Source organism: Microtus ochrogaster, chromosome 7 (genome assembly GCF_000317375.1).
Source record: "Microtus ochrogaster isolate Prairie Vole_2 chromosome 7, MicOch1.0, whole genome shotgun sequence".
Taxonomy (NCBI): Eukaryota; Metazoa; Chordata; class Mammalia; order Rodentia; family Cricetidae; genus Microtus; species Microtus ochrogaster.
The window spans coordinates 9,578,850-9,591,665 of NC_022014.1; the positions used below are offsets into that span (position 1 = coordinate 9,578,850).

General features: G+C 46.6%; 1 protein-coding gene across 2 annotated transcripts in view; it reads left to right on the top strand.

Moving 5' to 3' along the window:
- The window catches only part of Abat (4-aminobutyrate aminotransferase), a 90,392-nt gene that overhangs the window by 43,748 nt on the left and 33,828 nt on the right, over positions 1–12,816 (top strand). For both annotated transcript variants that reach the window (XM_026780776.1, XM_005349285.2), the window contains 4 exons: positions 8,132–8,244; positions 10,242–10,339; positions 11,432–11,461; positions 12,056–12,173. In XM_026780776.1, the coding sequence (XP_026636577.1) occupies positions 8,132–8,244; positions 10,242–10,339; positions 11,432–11,461; positions 12,056–12,173 (359 nt within the window). The remainder of the gene's footprint in view (positions 1–8,131; positions 8,245–10,241; positions 10,340–11,431; positions 11,462–12,055; positions 12,174–12,816) is intronic.

A 12,816-nucleotide genomic window follows, 5' to 3' on the forward strand; every position in this document is an offset into this window, starting at 1 on the left:
CTCACCTGGCCCTTACACCTGCCCAGCTGTGATTTGGTGCTCACCTGGCCCTTACACCTGCCCAGCTGTGATTTGGTGCTCACCTGGCTCCTATTCCTCTTTGTGCACCTCTCCATTTTCTTAGGTGCCAACCCTTGCTCATTTCTAGAACATTGTTCTTTTGTCTTTACACAAGTCACCAATGAGATTATAAAACCCCATGAGGCAGGCTGAGGAAAAAAACTCACATGAAGAGGGAAGTGTGTCCCTTCTATTGTGAGTGTAAGCAAATGCTCCCAGACCTAGTCTGGAGAACTAAAACCTGTGTTGCAAGCCACCCATCAATACTCCATGAATAAGGCCCTGCTAACCATCTGCAAAGACCCAGTGCTCTGGCTTTTTTGGTTGCCGTGGCAACCCCTAGCCTTGAGGGACAATTGGCCATTGTGTGCCATTGTGTGCCATTGAGTCTGCAGGAAAGCTGCCAGCTGCAAGTCAAGAAAAGAATGTCCTGAGACCCTGTCCGTGCTTTGTCTTAAGCTGAGTGAGATAGGGGAATGAAAGGAAGCATTATGGAGCCCCAGAGAGGCTTCGGGGGAGCTGTGCTGCTTTCTAGCCATACATATGGCTCACACAAAGCTTTCCTGTGTAAAGGGCCTGAGCAGTGCCATGCAGACATGTCAGACACCATCGCCAAGGTGTTTGCCAGCATTTAGTGTTTATCAATGAATGTGCAAGTCGGCATTGCTCCTGAGCCAGACAAATAGCAGGGAGGTGTGTGTGTGTGTGCGTGCGTGTGTGCATGTGTGTGTGCGTGTGCGTGTGTGCATGCGTGCACATGTATGCGTGTGTGTGCATGCGTTCGCGTGTGTGTGCACGCTTGTGCGTGCATGTGTGTGTGCATGCGTGTGTGCGTGTATGTGTGTGTGCGTGCATGTGCGTGTGTGTGTGTGTGTGCTCACTGCACGTGGAAGGGTTTTCATCTGCCACTCTCCACCTTATTTTATTTTTTGAGACTGGGTTTCTCTGTGTAGCCCTGGCTGTCCTAGAACTCACTATGTAGAGCAGGCTGGGCTCAAACTCAGAGATTCACCTGCCTCTGCCTCCTGAATACTGGATTAAAGTTGTGCCCACCAGCCTGGCCCCATCTGTTTTTTTGGGATGGATTCTCTCACCGAATCTGTAGCCCTCAGATTGAGCTAGACTAGCTGGCCAGTGAGTCCCAGGGATTCTTCTGTCTCTCCCTCTCAGTGCTGGAATTGTAGGTATGCTCAAAAGCTTGTAGCTTTGAATATGTGTATTGTGGCTTAGAGTCAGGCCCTCAGGCTTATGGTGCAAGCTTTTTACAGACTGACTCATCTCCCCAACCCTTGAGATGCCATCCCTTTGAAGGGTACAAAGAATTGGGAGATGTGGGTAAAATAAATGGGAAGGAATCTGTTTTTATTTTTAAATATGCCATTTATTTTTACTTTGTAGTCATTGGTGTTTTGCCCATATGTGTATCTATATGAGGGTGTCAGAACTGTAGTTACAGAGAAGTACAAGCTGCAATGTGGGTGCTGGGAATTGAGCCTGGGTCCTTTGAAAAGGTGGCCAGTGTTCTTAACTGCTATGCCATCTCTCCAACCCCAAGAATCTGGCTTTCTTCACAACACCATATGCCTCCTCTGCGGGTGGCCACCGCAGGATTGCTCATTTGCATCCCTAGATGCTTGACCTTCAGGGTCAGAGACCCTGTGTCCAGGACCTGTGGTCATGTCTACCCCTGGTGGTTAGCAGAAGTTGTGCACTTGTGTCCAGAGCTCTTCACTGCCCAGGTGGCACAAATGAGACACGGGTTTATGGGTTTGAGGGAACACAATCTGATACAACCAAGGCCACCAGTTTCTGGGAACATGGCATCTCTGTGACTTATAAACCCACTAAACTCCTGAGCCCGTCGGCCAAGGAAGATCCTGCTGGCAAATCAAGTTAGGTATAAAATACATCAAAGACTGAGGATGTGGCCCAGTGGGTCAAAGGTTTGCCTAGCATGCCTGAAGCCTTGGATTGGAGTTCCAGCATAAAACCAGGCATGGTGGTCTGTGTGGGTGGCTTCAGGAGGATCAGAAGCTCAAGGTAGTCTTTGACTGCACAGCACCCTGTCGTAAAGCGGGGGAGTTGAATGTCGTATGTAAGTAATAAGTTGCTCCGGTCACTCTCCCAACAGAGTAATGTCCTGGGAGGGTATTTGTTTAGGTGTTGTTGTTCTTCTGTAATGCGGGTATTGCTGCACCGCCGCCCAGTGAGCAAACTAGAAGGGTTTTAATTGGAAGAGGTAGTTTTGATTTTCTTCCCCGACATTTTACCTGAATTTTTCTCACCTTGTTGATCAAAACATTTAACTCTGCCCTTCAGCCTTCCTGCTCCAGCCCACTGTTCCAGATAAGAGGAAGCACAGTAGCTAATTAGCATTTTAATTAAAGGAAGTGGGATGGGAGAGGTGGGCAAGACAGAGGCATTATCTATCTGGCTAGACCAGAGTTTTCTACTTGACTTGGTGGAGGTAGACTAGAAGCTCTGCAGAGCCACCACTCAGCTAAAACCCAAGTTCTCTTGGCTTGCCGTGCAGTCTGATAATCACTGTACTGCTCAATTGATTTTAAATTTCTCTTTTGTTTCTGAGCACACCAAAGGAAAAGTCACCATTGAGTATTAGCCTACTTTTTCCCCCTCCCTGAGACAGGGTTTCTCTGTGTAGCCCTGGCTGTCCTGGGCTCTGTAGACCAGGCTGGCCTTGAACTCAGAGATCCACCTGCCGTGGCCTCCTGAGTGCTGGGACTAAAGGTGTGCGCCAGCACCTTTCAAACGTTCTATTCTCAGATGGTTTCCAAGTCAATCGTTTTGCTTAGTTGATTGGTTGGGAAGGGGGAGTTATATTTTGTTTTGTGACAAGATCTCATATAGAACAGGCTCAACATATATCTAGAACTTAACATATATCTAAGAATGACCTTGAACTTCTTCCTTCTACATCCCCCTCAGAGTGCCAGTGTACTCTGCACCACCATGCCCAGTTTCTGCCATGCTGGGCATAGAACCCAGGGCTTCGTGAGTGCTGAGCAAGCTCTCTACCCCCTGAGTCACCTCAACAGCCCTGAATTTTCCCGTTCTTAAACTTCTACATCAATGGAGCCATCTAACGCCAGCTTTTTCTGTGACAGCCCGTGACCGTCCTTTGTTCATTCCTGTGTTTATCTGCTCATCCACGGATGGACACCTGCATTGTGCCAGTCCCCTGGTTACTGTGAACAGCAGTGCAGTGAGCATACAGAATGACGTGTTTAAGTCCGTTTGCAGTTTTCTTGTACATTAGCATCTGAGTGGACTCTGTCACATGGCAATTCTGTTCACCTTTTTTGGTTTTTTGAGACAGTTTCTCTGTGTATCCCTGGCTGCTTACTCTGTAGACCAGGCTAGCCTCAAACTCAGAGACCTGCCTGTCTCTGCCACCAGAGTGCTGAGATTAAAGGTGTGTGCCACCACCCAGCTGTGTTCCTGTAGAACTCACAGACTTTTATTGTTTTTTGTTAGAGTCTCCCTGTGTAGCCCAAGCTGGACTTAGTCTCCATGAGTGCTAGAATTGCAGGAGTAGACCACCACACACTGTTTAGGAACCTGTAATTCTGGGCCTATAAGATGGTTTAGCCAGTAAAGGCACTAGCAACAAAAGCTGAGAATCTGAACATGGTTGTTGAGCTCCATATGGTGAAAGGAGAGAACAGACTTTTAGAATTTGTTCTTTGACTCCACATCTCTTCATGTATATTCCACACACACACACACACATATTTTTTTTACAAAGAAGCCATAATTCTTTTATTCATTTATTTATTGAGATAGGGTCTTGCTATATAGTAGCACTTCCTGGCCCCAAACTCCATAATCCTGTCTTAGTTATTTTTCTGTTGCTATGATTAAACACCGTGACTAAGGCATCTTCTAGATGGAAGAAGGGTTTATTTGAGCCTACGGTTCCAGAGTGGTGAGAGTCTGTCACCAGCAAGGTGGCGAGGCAGGGAGCGGCAGGCATGTTGGCTGGAGCAGCAAGCCGAGAGCTCATTTCCTCTCAAGTGTGAAACAGAAAAACTAGAAATGGTGTGTGTGTTGTTTTTAAACTAAGTCTCAGTCTTACAATTTTACCAAGAAAGACTTAGGAGTCAGATCCTGGGGTGAAAACCTGCTAGCTCAGAGAGGCCGAGAAGCAACCAACTGACCTTCCTCCTTAGCTAGTGTCTCAGAAAAAGAGCTTCTCTACCACCGGTCCACCCCGAAAAGGCTGCCAGACTCAGTGTCCCTCCTCACTACTTTTTGTGTGTTTCCTGTGTGTTCTCCATCCACTTTCCTGAGCGCCTCTTACTCTCTATGACTGCTTCCCACCACCTAGTTGCTAGCTCTGCCTCTTGATCTGAAATTGATTTTATTTAATTAACACAATCTTGAAATTCACAGTGTGATCGGTTATCCCACAACAGGTAAGGGTTTTAAGCTCTCAAAGCCTCCAGTGCCATCGTGCCCCCAAAGAAGCCCACACCTCCTAAGCCTCCCAAACAGTGCTACCAACTGGGAACAAAGCGTTCTAATACACGAACCTATGGGGGACATTATTTAAAGCAGCACACACAGGATCTCCCCAGTTCTGGCTGGGATTACAGATGTTTGCCTTCACACAAGGGCAGAATCCCAATATCCGAACATCAACACCAACGTCAAGACTAAGGATTTTGGAGTTATTCCTCTATCCTCTCTCCCATGTCTGTGTCCCACAACAAGGCTACTTTGTGTGCCCAGGGTGACCCTGCTGTCCAATAGATGGTCTGAATGCATGTCCTCTGCTCCTCTCAGGAAACCTGACGGTATGGTTAGGTAGCCTCTTCTCCTGGAGATGTCTCTCCACAGAAGTCAGAATAGACATTGTGTGTGAGGCCAGCTGCAGCAAATCCTACCCTCCCACTCCAATCATGTCAGGCTCCGCCATCATCTGGACCCGCCCTTCGCTGTCCCCCACATTTGACACCACTGAGCACTGCTCACCCCAGCTCGCCTTTCTTCTCTGGCTTTTGGAATCTACTTAACTTTGCAGCTTGGGACACGCGTGCCCGCACATATACGCACACGCTCACACACACACACACATGCACACACACTCACTCACACACACACACATGCACACCCACACATGTGCATGCTTGGTCCACAAGGAAGCTCTGCATCGTCCCATTGAGACTTGCACATACCAGTCAATCAGTCATGACTCTATGCTAGAGTTTTGGGTTGCTCGGTTTTGTTCTTGCAGCAAGCACGGTCTTACAACACATCCCTGGCTGATCTTGACCTCGCTATATAGCCTGGACTGGCCTTGAACTCACAGTTCCAAATGCTGAGATTACAGGCACACCGCCGTGCCTGGCTTTTCATCTTGTACTTTGTGAAGTTCATTGTTGACAGTGAACTGCGGAATTTTTTATGTGCATATCTTGCCAGGTTATTTTAAGAAGTTAATGACAGATGAATAAAGCAGCCTAGGACATGAATTCTCCCACCCTTCTCTGATCCTAGTCCTCTGCCAAAGAACTAGGAACGTGTTTTCCCTGACTTCTTCCTCCTCTGCCTGAGCGATTCAGAGCCTTGCTATAACAGCTTCTTAATTAACTTTTGTTGATTGAATTAGTAGGCAGGAAAGTGAATGAGCAACAGGAATTCTTCTGAGAATGTCTGACAGAGGTGGTGTTTGTTATAAGGCTAGTTTCAGCTGCAGGGCTCTGAAATGTCACATGTCACTAGGATGCATTTTCCAAAGTGGCCTGCCATCGCAAGTGCACGGGCGTGACTCTCGCTCTGATGGGCTATTCAAAAGTTCGTGCTCAAGTTCTTCAAGAGTCTTGAATTCTCAAAAGCATATTATTTATTTACTAATATCAAACTCATTCATTTTATTTTATGTCTGAGTGTTTTGCCTGCATCTGTGTATGTGTGCCTCGTATGTGCTTTGTGTCTGAGGAGATCAGAAGAGGGCAACGGATCTCCGGGAACTGGAGTTAACAATGGTTGTGAACCATCATGTGGATGCTGGGAACTGAACCCAGGTCCTCTGAAAGAGGATCTTGCTGAGACATCTCTCCAGCCCTTTGAAAACATATTTAATGGAAGAAGCTTGAATTATGTGCAGCCTCAGTGTTCTGTTTGAGACAATGGCCTTAAGTGAGAGGTGGCGACCGCTTTTTCTGCATAGCTACTCTGCTGCGGAGTGAACAGCATTGCTTGAGTTGGATATATTAGAATCAACTTTTCAAAAACTCATTAAATTGTCAAGAGAAGAATAGGGTTTCTAAGTTAATTTATGGTCACAGTGTTAACGCCTGCCGTTTTCTCCCTAATTTTTCTCTTATGAAAAGAAATAAAATGGTTTCTCTGAATGACTTGCTTTTGAGACAGGCTCTCGCTGTGCAGCTTCTGGCCGGAACTCACTGTGGAGAGCAGGCTTCAACTCACAGAGGTCTGCCCGCCTCTTCCTCCTCCGCGCTGGGGTTAAAGTGATGAGCAGTCATTTTTCTTCAAGCCCTCTATTACTGTGGCTAGGTCAACTAAATTAATTAGTCTATTACAAGTGCAGCCATGTTTAGGGGTCAGGAAGTCCCGTGACCAATGTCCTGAGACCCGAGAGTGCCCTTCTTCAGATATGAAATAGGGAGAACCCTGTTTGCTAGATGACTGGGCAGATATCTGGAACCAGAGGACTGTTTGGAGCCTTTCAACCCACTCACATGACAGCCTTTCCACCCGGAAGAGTTACAGTCTCCAGAACACAGCACAGCTGGCTCTGGGGTGGATCCTCCCAGGGACAAAAGATAAAGCATGCAGAATCTACTGCTGTCCAGTGTCCATCAAGAACTCTGTCCACACAGAATAGAAACTGCCCCAGCTAGTACATGCAAGTCACACAGAGGTGGTCAGGCTGCAGAGGAATTTTACACTTGCTGACAAGGGCCTTGTTTGGGTAGGGATCCTGGCCTCTCATTCCTCATTTTCCCTCTGTACCAGGGGACATCCAGGAAGGAAATACCACTGTCCCTCTTCATTTAAGAGAGAAGAGACTGGGTTTGCCCTGGCAGTATTAGGAGTCTGTACTGTATCTATCCATAGCCAAGGTGAGCCTCAGGCAGGAGGCCCTAGATAGGGTGACAGTCTCAATAACCCAGGACTGCGTGGTTTCAGAACAAAATTTTCATCTCTGAGTTCCAAGCGTATTTGGACAATTTGTCATTCTAAGACAAACTATGTGTTATAAAATGGGCACCAGCTGGCCCCCACACACACACTGGATGCCCAGGCTCCCTAGACAGCCCACGGACTAATGTTTCATGTAGGAAGTCCTGAGTGTCCTGCGCTGGGTCATCAGAGATGTCTGCTCTGAAGATTCCTGACTGAATTTGTGCACACATTTGTCATCGCTTGAGGGGGCTCTTAATCCAGGTCTTTCTGAGTTGTTGTTGTTGTTAGTGGTGGTGGTGATGGGTGTGGGGTGGGTGTGCACGCACAGGTACATACACGGCAGAGATGTGTGGGAACCAGATGTCATCCTTGGCTGTCTTCCTCAGTCACTTTCCAGTTTGTGTTTTGAGACAAAGTCACTTTCCTGGAGCTCACTGATTGGCTAGACTGGCTGGCCAGCGAGCCCTAAGGAGTCCTGGAGCTCACTGATTGGCTAGACTGGCTGGCCAGCGAGCCCTAAGGAGTCCACTTCTTTCCATTTCCCTGGCACTGAGACTGCAAGCATGGACCACCACGCCCAGCTCTTTCTCATGGGCTCTAGGGATCAAGCTTGGGGCATAGCAAGCACTTGGCTAATCAGGCCATTTCTCTGGGCCTCTATTTTTCCATCTAGAAACAGTATGCTCACCCTGTCTGGAGTGTGGAAGATGAGAGGGAAAGTTTGTAAATTAGGTTTCTGTTCAACACAAAATGTGCTTCATTAAAGAGAGTTTGGCATACAGCAAAGGAATTTGTATCCCAAGAGCCTTCTCCACGAAGTAGGCAATAGTAGGTTTAGATGCCTGTTGCGGTGCTGTGGTCCCCACGGGCCTAAGTCTATGGTTTTGGTCTCTTTCAGAACAGCCCCAAGTGAAGGGATCCTCTTCCTGAAGGAGGGGATCATGGCTTCCTTGTTGCTCGCCCGGCGGGTAGCCTGCAGCTCCCAGAAAAGCTTCTGCCTCTTCACACCTGGTAAGCCCCCAAGAGACACAGTGAAAGGCAAGTGTTCAGGTTAATCAGCAGTTAGCTGCATGAGCCTGGCCCTCTAACTAACCTCTCTGACCTTATATTCTCAGTAAAGCAAGCATAATATTTACCTTGTGCCCAGCTGCTAGATGTGACCTTTTTTAATTTTTTTTTTAGATGTGACTTTTTAAAAAATTACTTTTTCGGGAGAAAATAAAGACTTTTATGTTCTCCCTGGGGGGAAGCTTCTCAAACCTCCCCCTTGGCTGGAAATTGAACAAGGTTGACTTGGTGAAAAGTTCTTTTCATCTGAATTTACATTCATATTCTGCATTGTTGGAATCAATGCTGTAACCCTGAGTCCAACCCTGGAAAGAGTGAATAATTTAGCATTCAAAGGTCACCACTTGAGGGCTGGAGAGATGGCTCAGTGGTTCAGAGCCCTTGTTCTTGAGGAGAACCAGGTTTGGTTTCCAAACCCTCATAGTGGTTTATAACTATCTGTGCTTCCAATTCCAGTGGATGTGACGCCCTCTTCTGAACTGCTCAAGCTCCAAGTACACACGTGATGTGGACATGCATACATGCAAAACACTCACATATAAAACTAGTGAGTGAATCTAACTTAAAAGTCCACTGAATTCTATAATGTTTAACTCTTTCAGTGGAATGAACTCTAGGAACTTCCTTTTCAGAGTCAAAAGGAAAGAAAAGCTGCTTTCTTCATACTTAAGCAGGAGTTGTGTATCCTAACTGCTTCCAAATACAGCACTGCAACCCTGCCTCACACCGTGCCATCACTTAAGAAGCTTCTGATACCCAAAAAGCAACTAAGAGAGTCAAGAGTGGGCTCAGATGTGTTTTCTAGTATCATATTTTACATAGATTTATTGAAAACCTAACCTTTTTGTAGAATGTTGATGGGATTTATTTTTTTATTTTATTGAGCTCTACATTTTTCTCTGCTCCCCTCCCTTCTTCTCCCCTCCTCTTCAGCCCTCTCCCATGGTCCCCATGCTCCCAATCTACTCAGGAATCTTGTCTTTTTCTACTTCCCATGTAGATTAGATCCATGTATGTCTCTTTTAAGGGGTCATAACCCACAGGTTGAGAACCGCTGGCACAGACAAATATTAGACGTGTCTGTGAGGGAGTTCTAGATTAGGCTGAGGTGGGTTTTCCAAAAGAACCGCTTTGACCGTGGGCAGGACCATTCCAAGCACTGGGATCTCAAACTGATTAAAAAGGGGAAATCAAAGCCCAGCAATGGCAGTGCACCCCTTTAGTCCCAGCACTCGGGAGGCAGAGGCAGGCAGATCTCTGAGTTTTTGAACTGGCAGGACAGCTCAGCAGTTTAAAGCATTTGCCATTCAAGAGTACAGCCTAGATTCAATCACAGTGAAAGGGAAGAATTCTCTCCCCAAGTTGTCCTCCGACCTCCACACACGCACTGTGTTACACTTCAGCATGTACACGCGTGCACGCATACGCACAGGCATGCACCCTGAGCATGGAGCCTAGGGCCACCTTCATGTTAAGAGCTCAGTACACTGGGTCCATCATTTACTTGTGTGTCTTCAAAAAGTGCAGGGGGAGGCTGGGGAGATGCCTCATCAGATGGGTTTGGGTCCCAGCACCCACATGGCAGCTCACAACCACCCAATTCCAAGGAATCTAACACCTTCTCAGCACCAGGCACGCTCATTGGTGCACATAGGTTAAGCCAGCAAACACACATGGAACAGGAAGCTGGGTCACCTCAACATGTTCCCTTGGGTGGGAGCGTTTCCTACAACTTTACTGGCTGTGCATGGCTTTCCCCAGTTTCAGAATCTTCATTATTCTTACAGGGTCTTGTTTGTTCAGAAGCAGTCTTCCTGGATAGCCTTGTCAGAACAAAGCTGAGATCCTGGGGCCACCTGTTAAGGACTGAGGACATCTGTTGGGGCTGATCCTCCTTGTGTCTTGTCACCAGGGGTTCTCATTTGTCTTTTGTATGGCAGGATCCAGATATATCAGTCAAGCTGCTGCCAAAGTTGACATTGAATTTGATTACGATGGGCCACTGATGAAGACAGAAGTCCCGGGGCCGCGATCTCAGGTGAGTCAACCACACCTAAGACAAAGGCCCAGCAGGCAGGTGCACGAAAAGCTTGGCATACATTCAGAGCCTCTACTAAAGATGTGTATAAAAACAACCCAGTGTCTCAGGATGTTGTCTGACAGTCAGTCATAGACTGTGGACATGTGGCATTCAGATTGCTCATGCGTTTAGAGCTAACCAGCAGCTAGGTAGGTGGCCTTGCTGGAGCCATCTCCAGGCCTAAGGTGGGGCTGGCTGTCAGCCGGTGCAGTTTCTGCCTGCAGTAACTCGCCTCTGCTCCGTGGGTCGCCGTTCCTCCGGCTTGTCACACTGGGCTTATTCTGATCTAAGTCCACTGAGACTGAAACTTCACACTGGCTTTCAGATGTCCCCACCTTAGTCTCTTGGCCAAAGCAAGTCCAGTGGGTCACTGTCAGTCCAGAATTAAGGACTGGGGCTGAACTCACAAGCGACACTGAAAGTCGAGGCATAGGGCTGGGTATCAAAAACAACTGACTTTGGTCTTGAAGGACAAAGATAAATCTAACATAAAGAAGGCAGTCTGTACAAGTGATAACAAAGCAAAACTTGGGGAAGGAGAAGAAGGAGAAAGAGACCCTGGCTTCTATCCCCAGCACCACAGAAAAAGAAGAGCAGGTCCTTTACTTTTGGACATTAAATGCGTTCAGCACAATTTTTTTGTTACATATGTACAGACTGGTTGTGGTGGCCCAGAGCCCTTGATCCCAGAACTCTGAAGTAGAGGCTGACCTAGTGTACTTACTGAGTTCTTAGGCCAGCCAAGGCTACACAATTAGAGCCTGTCTCAAAAATAAATTTTTACTGCCTTTTCTTTCCCAGTTATTTAAATACAAATCTCTAATCTGTCTGTTGTAATTGCCACTTACTGTGCTGTAGAGTAGGTTTTTATCAATTATTTGTATTAAGTCACTTTTAAAATATTTATTTATAATGTTGACTAATAGTCTGTCAAGTTCTTGGCATCAGAGTGGAAAACAAGGCCTCAAGAACTGGGACAGCAAGGGAGATGTTTAAGGCACCCTGGCAGGGGTGTGCAGTCCATGCTGATGCTTCTGTTCTTGTCTGCAGGAGTTAATGAAACAGCTGAATACAATCCAGGTAAGTGGGCACAAGGTGATTCCTTCTCCTGCTTCTTTTTTAAATTGATTTTGTTTATGTGTACGTATTTTATTTATATGTGCATATGTGTAGTTGCCCATGGAGGCCAGAAGAGGAAGTCAGAGCCCCGTAGAGCTGGAGTTGCAGGCAGATGTGACGAGCCTCATGGGTCCTCTGCATGAGCAATAACAGCTCATAACCACTGAGCCATCTCTCCAGCTTGTGTTTTATTTCTCTAATTTCTGTTCATTTCTAGCTTTCTTAGTGGCTTCTCTGAGGCTTACCACACATCCACACATTCTTTAACTTGTCAGAACTTGCTTCTGAGTTATGTCTCAACCTTTTTTGTTATGATAAGCAAACCAGACAAAAAATTTCACAAAACCCAAGACCATGGTTTCGCAAAGCAATTTAAAGCAGGCCACTTGTGTCTATTTTCTCAGAGAAAGATGTAGAAGCTTGCCAGCACCCACAGATCCTCATGAGGTGCAGAGCAAACAGGATGTAGTCTGTTTCCACAGTCCAAGCTTATTCCTAAAAGGCTAAGAATCTGGGCAGTAGAAACCAGCCTGAACCAGTTTCCTCTTTCCCAAGAACGCAGAGGCTGTGCACTTTTTCTGCAACTATGAAGAAAGCCGGGGCAACTACCTGGTGGATGTGGACGGCAACCGCATGCTGGACCTATATTCTCAGATCTCCTCTGTCCCCATAGGTAAGCGTGGGGCAGGCACCTCCCACTCTCTTTTTCTTATGACCTCAAGCTTTAGATCTTTGTCCTCGGTGTTTTACCAGCCTCTCCCCCAAGGGTAAGTGGGTGAACAAGTAATGGTGGAGAGAACATGATTAGACATTGCCTTATTGTTGCTATAGGCTTTCCTTTTAATTTTAAATATGGGGGTGTTTTTGTTCATATATATGTATGTGTACCACCTGTATGCAATACCCACAGAGACCTGAAGGGGGCACTGCACCCCCTGGAATGCAAATTACAGATGATTGTGAGCCTCCATGTGAATGCTGGAAATAAAATCATGGCCTCTAGAAGAGTAGCAAGTGCTCTTAAATGTTGAGTTATCTTTCCAGTCCCTAGACATTGTTTGTTCATGTTATTTTTAAGATATATTTTTAATTATGTATTTGTATGTGAGTACAGGTACTCATGGAATCCCTGAAGCTGGAGTCACAGATGGTTGTGAACTGCCTACTATGGATGTGAACTGTCTAATATGTGTGTGAACTGCCTGCTATGGGTGTGAATTGTCTGCTATGGGTGTGAACTGCCTACTATGGGTGTGAACTGTCTAATATGCGTGTGAACTGCCTGCTATGGGTGTGAACTGTCTAATATGCATGTG